The sequence below is a fragment of the Bufo bufo genome, chromosome 6 (assembly GCF_905171765.1).
Source record: "Bufo bufo chromosome 6, aBufBuf1.1, whole genome shotgun sequence".
Lineage (NCBI taxonomy): Eukaryota > Metazoa > Chordata > Amphibia > Anura > Bufonidae > Bufo > Bufo bufo.
In genome coordinates, this window is record NC_053394.1 from 328,761,981 (window position 1) to 328,780,060 (window position 18,080).

Genomic DNA, 18,080 nt, shown 5'->3' on the forward strand with positions numbered 1-18,080 from the left:
TGGGGCTGGAAGAGAAATGCGGAGAACACACAGTGTGCTGTCCGCATCCGCATTTCCGAAGCGCGGCCCCGATCTTCCGGTCCGCGGCTCCCGAACAAAATAGAACATGTTCTATTCTTGTCCGCAATTGCGGACAAGAATAGGCAGTTCTATGGGGGTGCCGGTCGGGGTGTATTGCGGATCCGCAATACACTACGGACGTGTGAATGGATCCTAAAAAATGTTCTTTAGAACATAAACTGAACCAATGGGATCTGTTAGGTTCCGTTCGTGTCAGTTCTGTGCCAAATCTGACACTTCCATTACTTCCATTCTTCTGTTTCCATAACAGAACAGAAGAACAGAAAATAATAGCACTGATGTGAATGACCCATACGATCACAAACTGGGTATTTCCCTTGCAGTTGCATCTGCCCACGTAAATGCCCTTTAAACAAGCACCACTCAACGTGTTAGATCTCGGATCTGCGTTTGTATGGCCCTGCATCTGCTGTGTCCGGTCAGCACATTCTGCTTTTTACTCATAAATCCATCTCCAAACCATATAAACCTATACATCAAGGAGCTCAGCTTTATATTCTGCTCTCAGATAGGGCGGCAGGAATCACCTGACAGGTTCAATTATAAGCCCTATAACTTTTAAAAATAGAAAGTAAAAAAAAAATTGCCTTTATTAAAAAGATATGGTAAATTGAGTGGCATGGTTATAGGGGTTATGCCATGGACAGCATTTATCTCCTATCTACTGGATAGGCAATAAATATTGGTTCGCTAGGGTCTGACTTCTGGGATGCCTGTACAGACACCTCTCCTGTACATATGCCATCTCTGCTTTGTGAATACCCTTAGGGTCCATTCACACGTCCGCAATTCTGTTCCTCATTATGCGGAACGGAATTATAGACCCATTCATTTCTATGGGGCCGCACAATGTGCGGACCCGCACTTCCAGGTCCGCAATTCCGATCCCGAGAAAAATAGAACATGTCCTATTCTTGTCCGCAATAGGCAAGTGCCGGTGTTCTGCCAAATCTCTATACCTTGCCAAAAGTCTATACCGGAAGTGACGCGGCTGCGCCAGAAGTGACGAGATCGCCAAGGAATCAGCTGGAGGAGGGTGTGCGCGGCGCTGCGCAAGCGCATATCCACCGGCTTAGCAAAGAATTATTGCAGCGCCACGATAGAAGTACTTCGTACACCGCGCGTGCGCACTTAGGGGTATAGAGATTTTGCAGCGCAAAATGTTTCATCAGATCTCCCTACCCCTGAGTGCGCAGGCGCCCACAAATCATCAGTTGCAGTTCATCTTTACCGCAGAGCTGAGTGCTGGATACCGAGCTCACCACATAGTAGACCTGAACTGCAACTGATGATTTGTGGGCGCCTGCGCACTCAGGGGTAGGGAGATCTGATGAAACATTTTGCGTTGCAAAATCTCTGTACCCCTAAGTGCACACGCGCGGTGTGCACACCCTCCTCCAGCTGATTCCTTGGCGATCTCGTCACTTCCGGTGCGGCCGCGTCACTTCCGGTATAGACTTTTGGCAAGGTATAGAGGTTTGGCAGAACACTGGCGATGTGCAGTAACATGTGCTGCTCTCTATGTTGATATTTTTCTAATGGAAAGGACTTACCTTGTCTCTAATACAAATGTGCTTCCCATCAGGAGTGTCACAGACTCTGGCAAATTCAAGAAATCGCTTGTAATCAAAGTTATTTTGCATTCCCAGATGATGACAATCCCTATATTAAAGAGAAAAAGAGAGCTATTTCATTAACCCCTTCAAAACCAAGCCAGTTTTCACCATAAGGACCAGGCCACATTTTGCAAATCTGGCATGTTTCATTTTATGTATCATTAAATGTATCATATGTAAAATTAGAATTTCTCTGCTTTTAAGGCTTTATTCACATCAGGGTTTAGCCTTTACGTTCTCCTGCTCCGTTTAGGAGCAGGAAAACGAAAAGGACGGATTTGGCAAATAACTGAGCGGAACAGAACCTAAGCACCCCATAGACTATAATGGGGTCCGTTAGGTTTTTGCTCAGAAGATTTTTGAAGTGGAGACAAATGTCCTGCATGCACGACTTTTGTCTCCGCTCCAAAATCTTCTTCTGAGCGGAAACCTAACGGACCCGATTATAGTCTATGGGGTCCTTAGGATCCGTTCAGCTCAGTTATGTGCCAAATCCGTCCTTTCCATTCTCCTGCTAATAAACAGAGCAGGAGAATGGAAAGGCTGAACGGTGATGTGAACAAAGCCTAAGATGGATAGTGATACCTCATAAAATAGTTATTAACATTCCCCATATTTCTTCTTCATGTTGGCATCATTTTGTAGATGCCATTTTATGTTTTAGGAAATTAGAAGGCTTTTAATTTTAAAAGCAATTTTGAACTTTTTGAAGAATATTTCCAAACCCACTTTTTTAAGTATTAATTCAGTTAATTTTGTGGGGCTTACATAATAGAAATCACCCACAAATGACTCCATTTTAGAACCTACTACCCTTAAAACTGATTTTGCTAACTTTGTTAACCCTTTAGGTGTTCCATAAGAATTAATGTAAAAAATTAACTTTTTTGCAGATTTTCCATTTTTTCCTGTAACACAGAAAGGGTTAACAGCCTAACAAAAGCAATTTTACTAAATCATCCCATATATGGGCACACAGCAGGACACAGAACGGAAAGAGCGCCATATGGATTTTGGAGGACAGATTTCCCTGTGATAATTTTAATTTGCCATGTCACATTTTAATCGATGGTGCACCCCTGCAGTAGAAACTCCCAAAAACTATGGGATAAGGTGACAATTTTATTGGTACTATTTAGGGGTACATATGATTTTTGATCGCTCAATATTACACTTTTTGTGAGGCAAGGTAACCAGAAAATTGCTGTTGTGGCACTGTTTTTATTTTTGTTTTTTTACGGAGTTCTCCTGACAGGCTAGATCATGTGTTGTTTTTATAGAACAGGTTGATATGGATGTGATGTGTATTTTTAATTTTTTTTTTGTTTCAGTTTTACATAATAAAGCATTTTTGAAAACAAAAATCATGTTTTTGTCTCTTCATTTTCTGAAAGCTACATTTCTTTTATTTTTCTGCTAATCGTCTTGTGTAGGGGCTTGTTTTTGGGTACATATGATTTTTTTAAAGCATTCACCTTAGACCTAGTTCACACGAACATATGGCTTTTTCAGGGTTTTGCGGTCCGTTTTTCACGGATCCGTTCTGTTTTTTGTTTCCGTTGTGTTTCAGTTTCTGTTCCGTTTTTCCGTTCCGTTTTTCCGTATGGTATATACAGTATACAGTAATTACATAGAAAAAATTGGGCTAGGCATTACATTTTCAATAGATGGTTCAGCAAAAACGGAACGGATACGGAAGACATACGGATGCATTTCCGTATGTGTTCCGTTTTTTTTGCGGACCCATTGACTTGAATAGAGCCATGGAACGTGATTTGCGGGCAATAATAGGACATGTTCTATCTTTCAATGGAATGGAAATACGGAAACGGAATGCATACGGAGTACATTCCTTTTTTTTTGCGGAACCATTGAAATGAATGGTTCCGTATACGGACCGTATACGGAACACAAAAAACGGCCCGTACACTCGCAAAAAAAACGTTTGTGTGAACTAGGCCTTAGGGGATAGATCATATGATACTTTTATAGAGCAGGTTATTACAGAGGTGATGATAGCTAATATTTCAATTTTTTTTTTTCAATGTATTTCTGTTTTACACAATAAATCATGTTTTTAGTGTTTCCATTTTTCGGGATGATGCTATGCACAGGCACAGGCTCCCTAATGCCTTGCACGGCATCGGGACCTGCCTTCTATGGGGGCCGAGGAGATCAGACCCCAGGCTGGGTCTCCTAGGCAACCAGTTAGTGTAATACTCAGTGTAATACACTAACAGGCAATGCATTACAATACAAAAGTTGAAGTCCCAGAGTGGGACAAAAAAAAAAGTAAAAAAAATGCAAAAAAAGTGTTTTTAATAAAAAAAAAAAATTTTAAGTAAAAATAGAAAGAAATTACTTTCCCCTGATCTTATAATAAAAAAATAAAAAAGGAAAAAAAAAACATATTAGCTATCACCGCGTCCGTAACGACCAGCTCTATAAATATATCACATGATCCACCGCGTCCGAGAAACACCATAAAAAATTTTTTAACGGTGTCAAAAAAAGCTATTTTTGTCACCTTACATCACAAAAAGTGCTCAAGTGATCAAAAAGGTGCATGTCCTACAAAATGGTCAATGTGAGAGAGAGAATCTAAATTGCACATCCTCAATACTATGCTTTTGATATAACAACTGTTTAACATATCAGCATGATACAACGTGGCTATACAGCACTATTATCAATCTATTGCTGTGCACTTCTAGGAGGCATTAGTATACAGTTTGATCAAAGAGCATAGGCCCACTTACCACGACAAGGTTGCCTCTTTCAAGTGGGGACCTACTCTAACTTTGGCGCTGCACTGTGCGGCGACCTCCGCGCCCCCCACACCGCTCCAGCAGGCAATGGGACCCAGCAGCCGCACAGCTGAACAGGTGAGCTCTTTGCACCAGTTCACATGCGGTGCTGGACGGTGGCCGTCGCTGCTTCTGTGCTGTGCTGGTGGAGTGATGGGACCCAGGGCTAAGGTGGCTTTGCCGCACAGTGAGGGCGCTGTGTGGCTGCTGGATCCCATTGCCTGCTGGAGCGGTGTGGAGGCGCGATGGTCGCCACACGGTGCCGCACCAAAGTTAGAGTAGGTCCCCACTTAAAAGAGGCAACCTTGTCGCGGTAAGTGGGCCTATGCTCTTTGATCAAACTGTATACTAATGCCTCCTAATAGTGCACAGCAAATGATTGATAACAGTGCTGTATAGCCATGTTTTATCATGCTGAAATTTGAAAACAGTTGTCATATCAGAAGTATAGGAATGAGGATGTGCGATTCGGATTTTCTCTCATACATGAATACAATCCTACAAAATGGTACCAATAAAACCGTCACCTCATCCTGCAAAAAATAAGCCCCTACATAATAAAATTGCTCAAAAATAAAAATAAAATATAGCCCTGAGAACATGGAGACATTAAAACATCATTTAAAAAAAAAAAAAGGCATTATTGTGTTAAAGTGAAATAAATAAAAAAAAGTATACATATTAGGTATCGCCGTGTCCGTAACAACCAGCTCTATAAAAATATCACATGACCTGACCCCTCATTTTTTGTCACCTTACATCACAAACATTGCAACACCAAGCGATCAAAAAGGCGTCTGCCCCCCAAAATAGTACCAATCAAACAGACACCTCATCCCGCAAAAAATGAGACCCTACCTAAGACAATCGGTCAAAAAAAACAAAACTATGACTCTCAGACAATGGAGACACTAAAATATGTTTTTTTTTTGCTTCAAAACTATTATTGTGTTAAAGTGAAATAAATAAAAAAAAGTAGACATTAGGTATTGCCACGTGCGTAACTACCTGCTCTATAAAAATATCACATGAACTAACCCCTCAGGTGAACACCGTAAAAAAAATTTCATAAAAAAATTAAATTAAAACTGCCAAAAAAGCAATTTTTTGTCACCTAACATCACATAAAGTGTAAGGCTCAGTTCACACCTGAGCGTTCTGAAAGGAGCGTTCTGAAAGGAGCGCTCTGTATGCGCGATTGTACGGGCGTTTACAAGCGCGCATACAGAGACAAAGTGAACACACATTGTTGCGTGTTCCCGAAAGTCTATGTACGGGAACGCGCGACAAACGCCCGAAAAAACGCTCATGTACTTGTTTGAGCGTCGGGCGTTTTACAGCGCGATCGTACGCGCTGTAAAACGCCCAGGTGAGAACCATTCCCATAGGGAAGCATTGGTTTCTCCTTGTTGTGCGTTTTACAGCGCGTAGGAACGCGCTGTAAAACGCTCAGGTGTGAACCCAGCCTAACAGCAAGCGATCAAAAATGCACATGCCCCCCAAAATAGTACCAATCAAACAGTCACCTCATCCCACAAAAAAATGAGACCCTACCTAAGACAATCGGTCAAAAAATAAAAAAAAAGCTATGGCTCTCAGACTATGGAGACACTAAAACATAATTTTTTTTAAAAAATTATATTATTGTGTAAAACTTAAATAAATAAGAAAAAGTATACATATTAGGTATTGCCATGACCGTAACGATCTGCTCTATGAAAAAGTCACATGACTAATCCCTCAGGTGAATGCTGTAAAAATAAATAAATAAAAATTGTGCCAAAACAACAAATTTTTTGGTCACCTTGCCCCATAAAGTGTAATAATGAATGATCAAAAAATCATATGTACCCAAAAATGGTACCAATAAAAATGTCAACTCTTCCTGCAAAAAAACAGCCCCTGCACAAGACAATCGGCAGAAAAATAAAAAAATTGGCGTTTAGAAAATGGAAACACAAAAACATAATTTTTTTTTCAAAAATGCTTTATGTAAAATTTGTAAAACAAAGACATATTTGATATCATTGCGTCCGTAACAACCTGCTCTATAAAAATAGCACATGATCTAACCCAGTCAGATGAATGTTGTAAAAAATAAAAACGTTGCCAAAACAGCAATTGTTCGGTTACCTTGCCTCACAAAAAACGTAATAGAGAGCAATTAAAAATCATATGTATGCCAAAATAGTACCAATAAAACTGGCACCTTATCCCCTAGTTTCCAAAATGGGGTCACTTTTTGGGAGTTTTTACTGTAAGGGTGCCTCAGGGGGGCTTCAAATGGGACACAGCATTTAAAAACCAGTTGAGCAAAATCTGCCTTCCAAAAGCCATATGGCGCTCCTTTTCTTCTGTGCCCTGCCGTGTGCCCTTACATCAGTTTACGACCACATGTGGGGTGTTTCTGTAAACCACAAAATCAGGGTAATAAATGTTGAGTTTTGTTTGGCTGTTAACCCTCAATGTGTTAAAGAAAAAAATGGATTAATATGGAAAATCTGCCAAAAAAGTGAAATATAGAAATGTAATCTCCGTTTTCCTTTAATTCTTGTGGAACACTAAAGGGTTAAAAAAGTTTGTAAAATCAGTTTTGAGTAACTTGAGGGGTGTAGTTTCTACAATGGGGTCATTTATAGGGGGTTTCCACTATGTAAGCCCCACAAAGGGACTTCACACCTGAACTGGTCCTTAAAAAGTGGGTTTTGGAAATTTTCTTAAAAACTTTAAGAATTGCTTCTAAAATTCTAAGCCTTCTAACATCCTAAAAATAGAAATATGACATTTACAAAATGATGCCAACATAAAGTAGACATATGGGGAATGTTAAGTAATAAATATTTGATGAGGTATCACTTTCTGTTTTAAAAGCAAAGAAATTGAAATTTTGCAAATTGCTAATTATTTTAAATGTTTGGTAAATTTTTGATTCTTTTCATAAATAAAGATAAAATATATTGACTCAAATTTATGACTATCATGAAGTACAATGTGTCACGAGAAAACTATTTCAGAATGGCTTGGATAAGTAAAAGTGTTCCAACGTTATTACCACATAAAATGACATGTCAGATTTGCAAAAAATAGCCTGGGTAGGAGGGCGAAAACTGGCCTGGGGTACAAGGGGTTAAGGCTGCACTGAAATACATTGTCAGGACTGCTGTGCATGCGCACAAGTCCTCTCCATTACATAACCATGGCACAGCAGTCTGGACTGTGCATTACAGCACAGATTTGGGTGTTCACAGCAGGGAGAATGGGGGCAGTAGGACAATAAATAATGAGCCCCATTATTTTAACCCCTTCTACCCTAGGCCTGTTTTCACCTTCCTGCCCAGGCCTAATTTTGCAAATCTGGCATGTGTCACTATGTGGTAATAACTTTGGAATGCTTTTATTTATCTAACTGATTCTGAGATTGTTTTCTTGTGACACATTGTACTTTATGTAAGTGGTAAATCTGAGTCAATACTTTTTTCCTTTATTTGCACCACAATGATAAGCAACTGAGAACACTGGCTAATCCCTCAAGCTGATGTTAAGAACTGAGACTTTAGCCAATGTATTCCAGTCAGGAACACATCGGAGCCTCGGAGCCCTTTTACACCACCGTGTTCACACTCCGTAGGTAGTTTAGTGGTAGGAACCCATGCCACGCTGAGATACCTTGACGGTGGTGCAAAAGGGCTCCTATGTGTTCCTGACTGGAATACATTGACTAAAGTCTCAGTTCTTAACATCAGCTTGAGGGATTAGCCAGTGATGTCAGTTGCATATCATTGTGATGCACCTTTCGCAGTGATTTATGTATTTTTATATTTGTATCCAAACATTATAACATCTTGTGTAGGATGCCATTGTGGTGCATGTGGTCCGCTGCCGACATCCTCCATTGTATGGATTTTTGCTGAGGATTGCCGTTAGCAACGGATCACATGCGGAGGAATTGCTCCCCCGGTTATAAACACGCCACAGTGTTTGAGGTTTTTGAGCATTTCCTCCCATTTAGGCCACTTTATTTCAGTTATTTTTCTTTATATGTATGGAATGTACCATGGAATGTTCTGTTGCACCTGGTAGCATTCTGTTGCACCTGGTAGCCTGTGTCACATGGCCTGTTATAGGTGGGGCTTACAGCCTTATCATCTCTTCCACTACCTGAGTGATCTCACTATGGAGGTATGTTGGAGAATGGCTGTAAGTTGTATCTTAGCACCTCTCAGACCGTGTTCACACACCGTAGGTAGTCTAATGGTAGGAACCCATGCCACACTGAGATACCTTGACGGTGGTGCAAAAGGGCTCCGATGTGTTCCTGACTGGAATACATTGACTAAAGTCTCAGTTCTTAACATCAGCTTGAGCGATTAGCCAGTGTTGTCAGTTGCATATCATTGTGATGCACCTTTCGCAGTGATTTATGTTAAACAGTAAGTACATAAAATAATTGGGCTGGGCATAACATTTTCAATAGATGGTTCCGCAAAAACGGAATGGATACGGAAGACATATGGATGCATTCCGTTTTTTTGGCGGACCCATTGACTTGAATGGAGCCACGGATCGTTATTTGCGGGCAATAATAGGACATGTTCTATGTTTGAACATATATCCGTTCCGTTCAAACATAGAACAAGTCCTATTATTGCCCGCAAATACGATCCGTGGCTCCATTCAAGTCAATGGGTCCGCCCAAAAAAAACTAATGCATACAGAATGCATCTCTATGTCTTCCGTATCCGTTCCGTTTTTGCTGAACAATCTATTGAAAATTTTATGCCCAGACCAATTTTTTTTATGTATTTACTGTTTAAACATTATCGTATGCTTCCGTTTCCATTTGCGATCCGCAAAAACGGATCAAAAACAGAAACCAAATCGAAAAACAGAACGGAAAAACAGAATGGAAGCAAAAACACTACTGAAACATAAAACGGAACAACGGATCCGTGAAAAACGGACAGCAAAATACTGAAAAAGCCATACGGTTGTGTGCAGGAGGCCTTACCCCAATTCTGCAGTTTATAGAAACACGTCATTTGTGGTCGTGAACTGCTGTATGGGCACACGACAGGGCACAGGGTGCAAGGAGCGACATGGATTTTGGAGCGCAGGTTTCACAGGAATAATTTTCAGGCGCCATGTCGCAACTGAAAGATACCCCTACAGTAAAAAAAATCCCAAAAAGTGACCCCATTTTGGAAACTTCACCCCTCAAGGAATCTTTCAAGTCATGTACTGAGCACTTTGACCCCAAAGGTGTTTCTTAGAATTAGGAAACACTTTCTAGCAAAAGTGACTTTAGGCTCAAATTTCTCACTTTCACAAGGGGGAACTGGAGGAAATGCACCCCATATTGTGTTACTCATTTCCTCTTGTTTATGGCAATACCCCATATGTGCTCAATCCCTGCAGTATTGGTACATACAGTTGTGTTCAAAATAATAGCAGTGTGTTTAAAAAAGTGAATAAAGCTCCAAATCCTTCTAACAGCTTTTATTTCCATACACACAAATGCATTGGGAACACTACACATTCTATTCCAAATCAAAACATGAAGAAAAATATATCAAATTTGTGTTGTTCCTCTAAAAATTTTTAAAGAAAAGTGAATATTAGACTGTTCAAAAAAATAGCAGTGTTTGTATTCTTCTTTAAAAACTCAAACATTCACTATATAAACTGAAACATTTCATTTGACTCACTTAACTAATATTTAGTTGTATAACCACTGTTTCTGAGAACTGCTGTACATCTGTGTTGCATGGAGGCAACCAACTTCTGGCCCCTGTGAACAGGTATTCCAGCCCAGGATGATTGGACTAAATTCCATAGTTCTTCTCTATTTCTTGGTTGTGCCTCAGAAACTGCATTTTTGATGTCACCCCACAAGTTTTCTATTGGATTAAGATCCAGGGATAAGGCTGGCCACTACATAACGTCAATCCTGTTGGTCTGGAACCAAGATGTTGCACGTTTACTGTTGTGTTTGGGGTAGTTGTCTTGTTGAAACACCCATTTCAAGGGCATTTCCTCTTTAGCATAAGGCAGCATAACCTTTACAAGTATTCTGATGTATTCAAACTGATCCATTATCCCTGGTATGCGATAAATAGGTTCAACACCTTAGTATGAGAAACATCCCCATATCATGATGCTTGCACCACCATGCTTCACTGTCTTCACAGTGTACTGTGGCTTGAGTTCAGTGTTTGGGAGTCGTCTGACAAACTGTCTCCGGCCAATAGACCCAAAAAGAACAATCTTACTTTCATCAGTCCACAAAATGTCTCTTTAGGCCAGTCAATGTGCTCTTTGGCAAATTGTAACCTCTTCAGCACATGTCTTTTTTTCAACAGTGAGACTTTGCGGCAGCTTGGCTTCACATAGATGTCTTCTAATTGTAACAGTATTTATAGGTAACTTTAGACCTTCTGTCGGGATTCGAACCCGTGACCAGCCACATCCCAGGCGGTAGCCCTGCTTACTAGGCTACCGTCCTCTCTGGACATTCCTCCCTGAAGCCTATTAGTTAACCTCAGTCTTGCCAAGCCTTGGTCATCACCCTTGATTCCCCACACCCGGTACTTCCCTATATAAGTCCAGCCCCTTGCACTCCAGTTTGCTGATTATTGAGCTCCTGAGCCTTGATCAAGCTTCTCCTCATCTGCTGCTCTTGCTACTACTGGAAGTCCACTTCTGACCAAGAATTGCCTACCGACTACTCTTCTGCTTTGTCCCTACCTACTGAACTGCTACCACCTTTGCCATCCGGATTGTCTGACCACGCTTACTGCTGCCTGCCCTGACCCACCGCCTGCCTACCGACTACTCTTCTGCTTTGTCCCTACCTACTGAACTGCTACCACTGTTGCCATCCGGATTGTCTGACCACGCTTACTGCCGCCTGCCCTGACCCACCGCCTGCCTACCGACTACGCCTCTGCCAGACTTCCTGCACCTACTACCTGCCTGCGGTCCTTGCCACTGGGCTCCACTCCTACCTCCAGCCAGCGGTCCTCTGACTCAGGTGAGCCTGTAGGACTGTTACAGAATAATCAGCACACACTATGGAGTCCGCAATGGCCACTCTGCGTAAGTAGGTCTCCGAACTTCAAGAATTTGGTACTGCATATCAGGAGAAATTTGCCCAGCTCCAAGGCATAGTCCAAAGCCAGCAAAGGGAGATTATTGAACTACAGAGGCAACTCCTGGACGTCCGCGGCGCGGCCTCAGATACCTGCATGCCACTCCCATCAAGATTTGGCGGCGACAGACGCCAGTATCGGGGGTTTCTAAACCAATGCCGCATCTATTTTCAGATGTACCCGGCCCCCTTCACCACCGAGAAAAAGAAGGTGCTATTCATGGTCAATCTCCTGACGGATGAAACATTAGCATGGGCATCACCTTACGTGGAGACTAACAGTCAGCTCCTGGACAACCTAAACAACTTCATCACCGCCATGAGCCAAGTCTTCGACGACCCCAACCGCTGTGCGACAGCCGAGGCGCGACTACATGGTCTGCGGCAAGGGAGACGCTCCGTCGCCGAATACACCGCCGAGTTTCGCCGTTGGGTCACGGACACCACCTGGAACCCAGCGGCACAGATAAGCCAATTCCGGCGAGGCCTGTCCGAATTAATAAAGGACGAACTCGCCAGAGTTGAGGCCCCGGACGATCTGGATGACTTCATTCAGTTATGCATCTGGATAGATTAAAGACTCTCCAAGAGGAAGAAAGAAAGACTCTGGTCCATGGACCACAGACCCACTTACTCCTTCTCTTCCACCGCCAAGCGCGACCCCCAATCAGCAACTGAACCTATGCAGGTCGACGCTCTACGTAGGTCTCTATCCACAGCTGAGAAGGAGAGACGGCTGGCCGAAAACCTCTGCCTCTACTGTGGGGAGCCAGGTCATTTTGCCATCAAATGTCCTCATAAGATCCGAAAGACTATTGCCGTCACGGAGCTAAAGGAGCAACCACAGACTCCAACCCCGCCAGCAACCCCTGAAAATAACAACACGGCGGCTCATGGATCCCACTTCATCGTCCCCATCCTTATCGACATTGAGGGGCAACAACTCCCCTGTTCAGCGATGTTAGACTCCGGGGTGGGAGGCAACTTCATGGACCTAACCTTCGCCCGCGAAAAGAACATTCCACTGACAATCAAGGCAGCCCCCGTTGACCTGGAAACCGTCGACGGATCCCCACTCTCCTCGGGGCCGGCCACTCACGAGACCACCGAACTACAACTCCTCATAGAACCAGATCACCGTGAAAGGATCCACTTCTCGCTGATCGCCTCCCCGAAGTTCCCAGTGATTTTGGGCATCCCATGGTTGGCCACCCACAACCCCTCGGTGGACTGGGAAACCCGCTGCATACGATTCCCGTCCGAGTTCTGCTCGCTAAATTGCTCCCACAAACCCGTCCTTCCACCCAAAGACACCACCATCTCAAAACTATCCGTCAAGGATCTTCTACCCCCTCAATACAGCGAGTTCCAGGATGTCTGCAACAAGAAAAATCCAGACAAGCTGCCACCACACCGACCCTACGACTGTCCTATAGAACTGTTGCCCGGGGCAGAAATACCCCCTCTCAGAGCCTGAACTCAAGGCTCTGAAAGAGTACCTGGACGAGGACCTGAGGAAGGGGTTCATCCGGCCCTCTACCTCCCCAGCGGGAGCCCCCTTTTTCTTCGTAGAGAAAAAAGACTCCTCCCTGCATCCCTGCATAGACTACCGCTCCCACTGATTTCAGAACTCCTCGAGAGACTCCGGGCAGCGAAGATCTTCACTAAACTCGACCTTCGAGGGGCCTACAACCTCGTCCGAATCCGCCCTGGGGACGAATGGAAGACCGCCTTCCGGACACGTTATGGTCATTTCGAGTACCTGGTCATGCCTTTTGGACTCTGCAATGCTCCCACCACCTTTCAGCACTTCATTAACGACGTCCTCAGGGACATGCTGGATCTGTTTGTAGTCGTTTACCTGGACGACATCTTGATCCTCTCTGAAGACCTCGAGCAGCACCGCAAACACGTCCGCAGGGTACTGCAGAGACTCCAACAGAACTCTCTCTATATCAAGCTAGAGAAATGCGAGTTTGAGCGAACCACCACTCAGTTCCTCGGATACATCATCTCCCCTGAGGGCCTAAGTATGGACCCGGGGAAGGTCCAAGCTGTGATGACTGGCCCGTTCCGAGAAACGAGAAGGAGATACAAAGATTCATTGGCTTTGCCAACTTCTATCGGAAGTTTATCCGGAACTTCTCCAAGGTCATAGCACCAATCACCCAACTCACCAAGAAGGCAGTCCCCTTCTCCTGGACACCCGAGGCCCAGGAGGCCTTCACCAAGTTGAAACTCCTCTTCACTTCTGCTCCAATCCTAATCCACCCGAACCCCGAGCTGACATTTAAAGTCGAAGTGGATGCATCAGACTCCGCGGTGGGGGCAGTTTTGTCACAATGTACAGGGGAGAGGATGCTATTACACCCGTGCGCATATTTCTCCCGCCAGATGTCCCCCTCCGAGAAGAACTATGACATTGGGAACAAAGAACTACTGTCGATCAAGGATGCCTTCCCTGAGTGGAGACACCTGCTGGAGGGAGCCACCAACCCCATAATCGTACTAACGGACCACAAGAACCTCGAGTTCATCCGCAGCGCTAAGGGACTCTCAGCCAGACAGGCCAGATGGAGCCTATTCTTTTCCCGCTTCAACTTTCTCATCACCTATCGCCCTGGATCAAAAAACGGCAAGGCTGACGCCCTCTCCAGAATGTTTTCCGAGCCCTCACAGAGTAACAAGGGCCAAAATAACATCCTACCCGAGAGAAGGGTCGTAGGGGCCACCTACTCTAAAGAACTCCTGGGCACAATCAAAGAAGGATATGAAAATGACCCCTTCCTCACCCACCCCACAGAGAATGTCAGCCTTACGTTTAAGAACGGTCATTGGTTTCATCAGGACCTACAACTATATGTACCAGAAATCGCACGGCTCGAAGTGCTCAAACTCAACCATGACTCCAAGGTGGCCTGCCATTTTGGCACAAGAAAGACCCAGGAGCTTCTCTCCCGCTCCTTCTGGTGGCCAACATACAAGGAGGACATCAAGAGGTACATCTCCTCGTGCACGGTCTGTGCCCGCAATAAGACTCCTCGTTCCTCTCCCGTGGGTCTGTTACAACCTCTCCCGATTCCCTCCCGCCCCTGGGGCTCAATCTCCATGGACTTTGTGGTAGACCTTCCTCTTTCAAAAGGGATGAACACTATCCTGGTCGTGGTCGACTGTCTCACCAAGATGGCCCATTTCATCCCCTTCAAAGGCCTACCCACCTCCAAACAGACGGCCAATCTTATTCTCAGAGAAGTCTTCAGGCTGCATGGGATCCCGGACGACGCGGTCTCCGACCGAGGCGTACAATTTGCCTCAAAGTTCTGGAAGAACTTCTGCCTGGCGCTCGGGGTTAAAGTGAACCTGTCCTCCGCTTTCCACCCTCAGTCAAACGGGCAGACGGAGAGAACTAATCAGACCCTAGAGCAGTACCTACGCTGTTTCAGCTCCCACCTGCAGGATGACTGGCTTGATCATCTCCCCACGGCCGAGTTCTCCTACAACAATGTTGAGCAAAGCTCAACCAACCACGGCCCCTTCTTTGCTAACACAGGCTCGCACCCGGTGTTCATTCCCCACCTACCCGTCGCCTCCACCCTCCCAGCAGTGGCCGAACGCCTAACAACCCTACAGGAGGCACAAAAGAAAATTTATAGACAACCTCCAGCTTGCCCAGAGGCGCTTTAAACAGGGAGCAGACAGACGTCGCAAACCCACCCCGGGCTTCCATGTGGGAGACAAGGTGTGGCTGTCCACCAGGAACCTCAGATTGAAGGTCCCCTCCAAAAAGTTGGCCCAAAGATACATGGGTCCGTTCCGGATCACCGCACAAATCAACGAGGTCACGTTCCGGCTCGACTTTCCGGACTCCATTAGGGTGCACCCTGTCTTCCATTGTTCACTCCTCAAGCCATACGTGGAGAACACCTTCACAGGCCGCCACTCGCCCCTCCACCACCCGTGAGGGTACAGGGTGAAGAAGAATACGCTGTCGCAAAGATCCTCGACTCCAGGATCCACCGGGGAAGACTACAATACCTAATTGGGTGGGAGGGTTACCCTCCCGAGGATAACTCCTGGGAGCCAGAAGAAAATGTCCACGCCCCCAGACTGGTAAAAGAGTTCCACCAACAGCACCCCCGGTAAGCCTGCCCCTGCGGTGCACAGAGGTCACCTTGGAAGGGGGGGGAGTGCTGTCAGGATTCGAACCCGTGACCAGCCACATCCCAGGCGGTAGCCCTGCTTACTAGGCTACCGTCCTCTCTGGACATTCCTCCCTGAAGCCTATTAGTTAACCTCAAATTTCTCACTTTCACAAGGGGGAACTGGAGGAAATGCACCCCATATTGTGTTACTCATTTCCTCTTGTTTATGGCAATACCCCATATGTGCTCAATCCCTGCAGTATTGGTACATACAGTTGTGTTCAAAATAATAGCAGTGTGTTTAAAAAAGTGAATAAAGCTCCAAATCCTTCTAACAGCTTTTATTTCCATACACACAAATGCATTGGGAACACTACACATTCTATTCCAAATCAAAACATGAAGAAAAATATATCAAATTTGTGTTGTTCCTCTAAAATTTTTTAAAGAAAAGTGAATATTAGACTGTTCAAAAAAATAGCAGTGTTTGTATTCTTCTTTAAAAACTCAAACATTCACTATATAAACTGAAACATTTCATTTGACTCACTTAACTAATATTTAGTTGTATAACCACTGTTTCTGAGAACTGCTGTACATCTGTGTTGCATGGAGGCAACCAACTTCTGGCCCCTGTGAACAGGTATTCCAGCCCAGGATGATTGGACTAAATTCCATAGTTCTTCTCTATTTCTTGGTTGTGCCTCAGAAACTGCATTTTTGATGTCACCCCACAAGTTTTCTATTGGATTAAGATCCAGGGATAAGGCTGGCCACTACATAACGTCAATCCTGTTGGTCTGGAACCAAGATGTTGCACGTTTACTGTTGTGTTTGGGGTAGTTGTCTTGTTGAAACACCCATTTCAAGGGCATTTCCTCTTTAGCATAAGGCAGCATAACCTTTACAAGTATTCTGATGTATTCAAACTGATCCATTATCCCTGGTATGCGATAAATAGGTTCAACACCTTAGTATGAGAAACATCCCCATATCATGATGCTTGCACCACCATGCTTCACTGTCTTCACAGTGTACTGTGGCTTGAGTTCAGTGTTTGGGAGTCGTCTGACAAACTGTCTCCGGCCAATAGACCCAAAAAGAACAATCTTACTTTCATCAGTCCACAAAATGTCTCTTTAGGCCAGTCAATGTGCTCTTTGGCAAATTGTAACCTCTTCAGCACATGTCTTTTTTTCAACAGTGAGACTTTGCGGCAGCTTGGCTTCACATAGATGTCTTCTAATTGTAACAGTATTTATAGGTAACTTTAGACCTTCTGTCAGGATTCGAACCCGTGACCAGCCACATCCCAGGCGGTAGCCCTGCTTACTAGGCTACCGTCCTCTCTGGACATTCCTCCCTGAAGCCTATTAGTTAACCTCAGTCTTGCCAATCCTTGCTCATCACCCTTGATTCCCCACACCTGGTACTTCCCTATATAAGTCCAGCCCCTTGCACTCCAGTTTGCTGATATTGAGCTCCTGAGCCTTGATCAAGCTTCTCCTCATCTGCTGCTCTTGCTACTACTGGAAGTCCACTGCTGACCAGGAATTGCCTATCGACTACTCTTCTGCTTTGTCCCTACCTACTGAACTGCTACCACCGTTGCCATCCGGATTGTCTGACCACGCTTACTGCCGCCTGCCCTGACCCACCGCCTGCCTACTGACTACGCCTCTGCCAGACTTCCTGCACCTACTACCTGCCTGAGGTCCTTGCCACTGGGCTCCACTCCTACCTCCAGCCAGCGGTCCTCTGACTCAGGTGAGCCTGTAGGACTGTTACACCTTCTTTGATCTTCCTGGAGCTAATTGTTGGCTGAGTCCTTGCCATTTTGGCTATTCTTCTATCCATTCGAATGGTAGTTTTTCGCTTTCTTCCACGTCTTTCAGGTTTTGGTTGCCATTTTAAAGCATTTATGATCATTTTAGCTGAGAAGCCTATCATTTTCTGCACTTCTTTATATGTTTTTCCCCTCTCCAATCAACTTTTTAATCAAGGTACGCTGTAGTTCTGAACAATGTCTGGAACGACCCATTTTCCTCATATTTTCAGAGAGAAATGCACTGTAACCAGCATGTATAACATTTGCTGCCTTCCTTCCTTAAATAAGGGCAATTATTGCCACCTGTTTTTCAAAGAATAAATGACCTCACTCATTGAACTCCACACTGCTATTATTTTGAACCTGCCCCTTTCAATAAGTGATTGAATTACAGAGAATCAGCAGCATGCATGTCATGACTGTTGGGTTTCTATTACTCTACTACATCTGATAGTAAAT

General features: G+C 44.4%; 1 protein-coding gene across 1 annotated transcript in view; it reads right to left on the reverse strand.

Moving 5' to 3' along the window:
- The window catches only part of LOC121003296 (deoxynucleoside triphosphate triphosphohydrolase SAMHD1-like), a 204,260-nt gene that overhangs the window by 74,438 nt on the left and 111,742 nt on the right, over positions 1–18,080 (reverse strand). Inside the window, exon 7 of the mRNA XM_040435024.1 lies at positions 1,635–1,743. Within this exon, the coding sequence (XP_040290958.1) occupies positions 1,635–1,743 (109 nt within the window). The remainder of the gene's footprint in view (positions 1–1,634; positions 1,744–18,080) is intronic.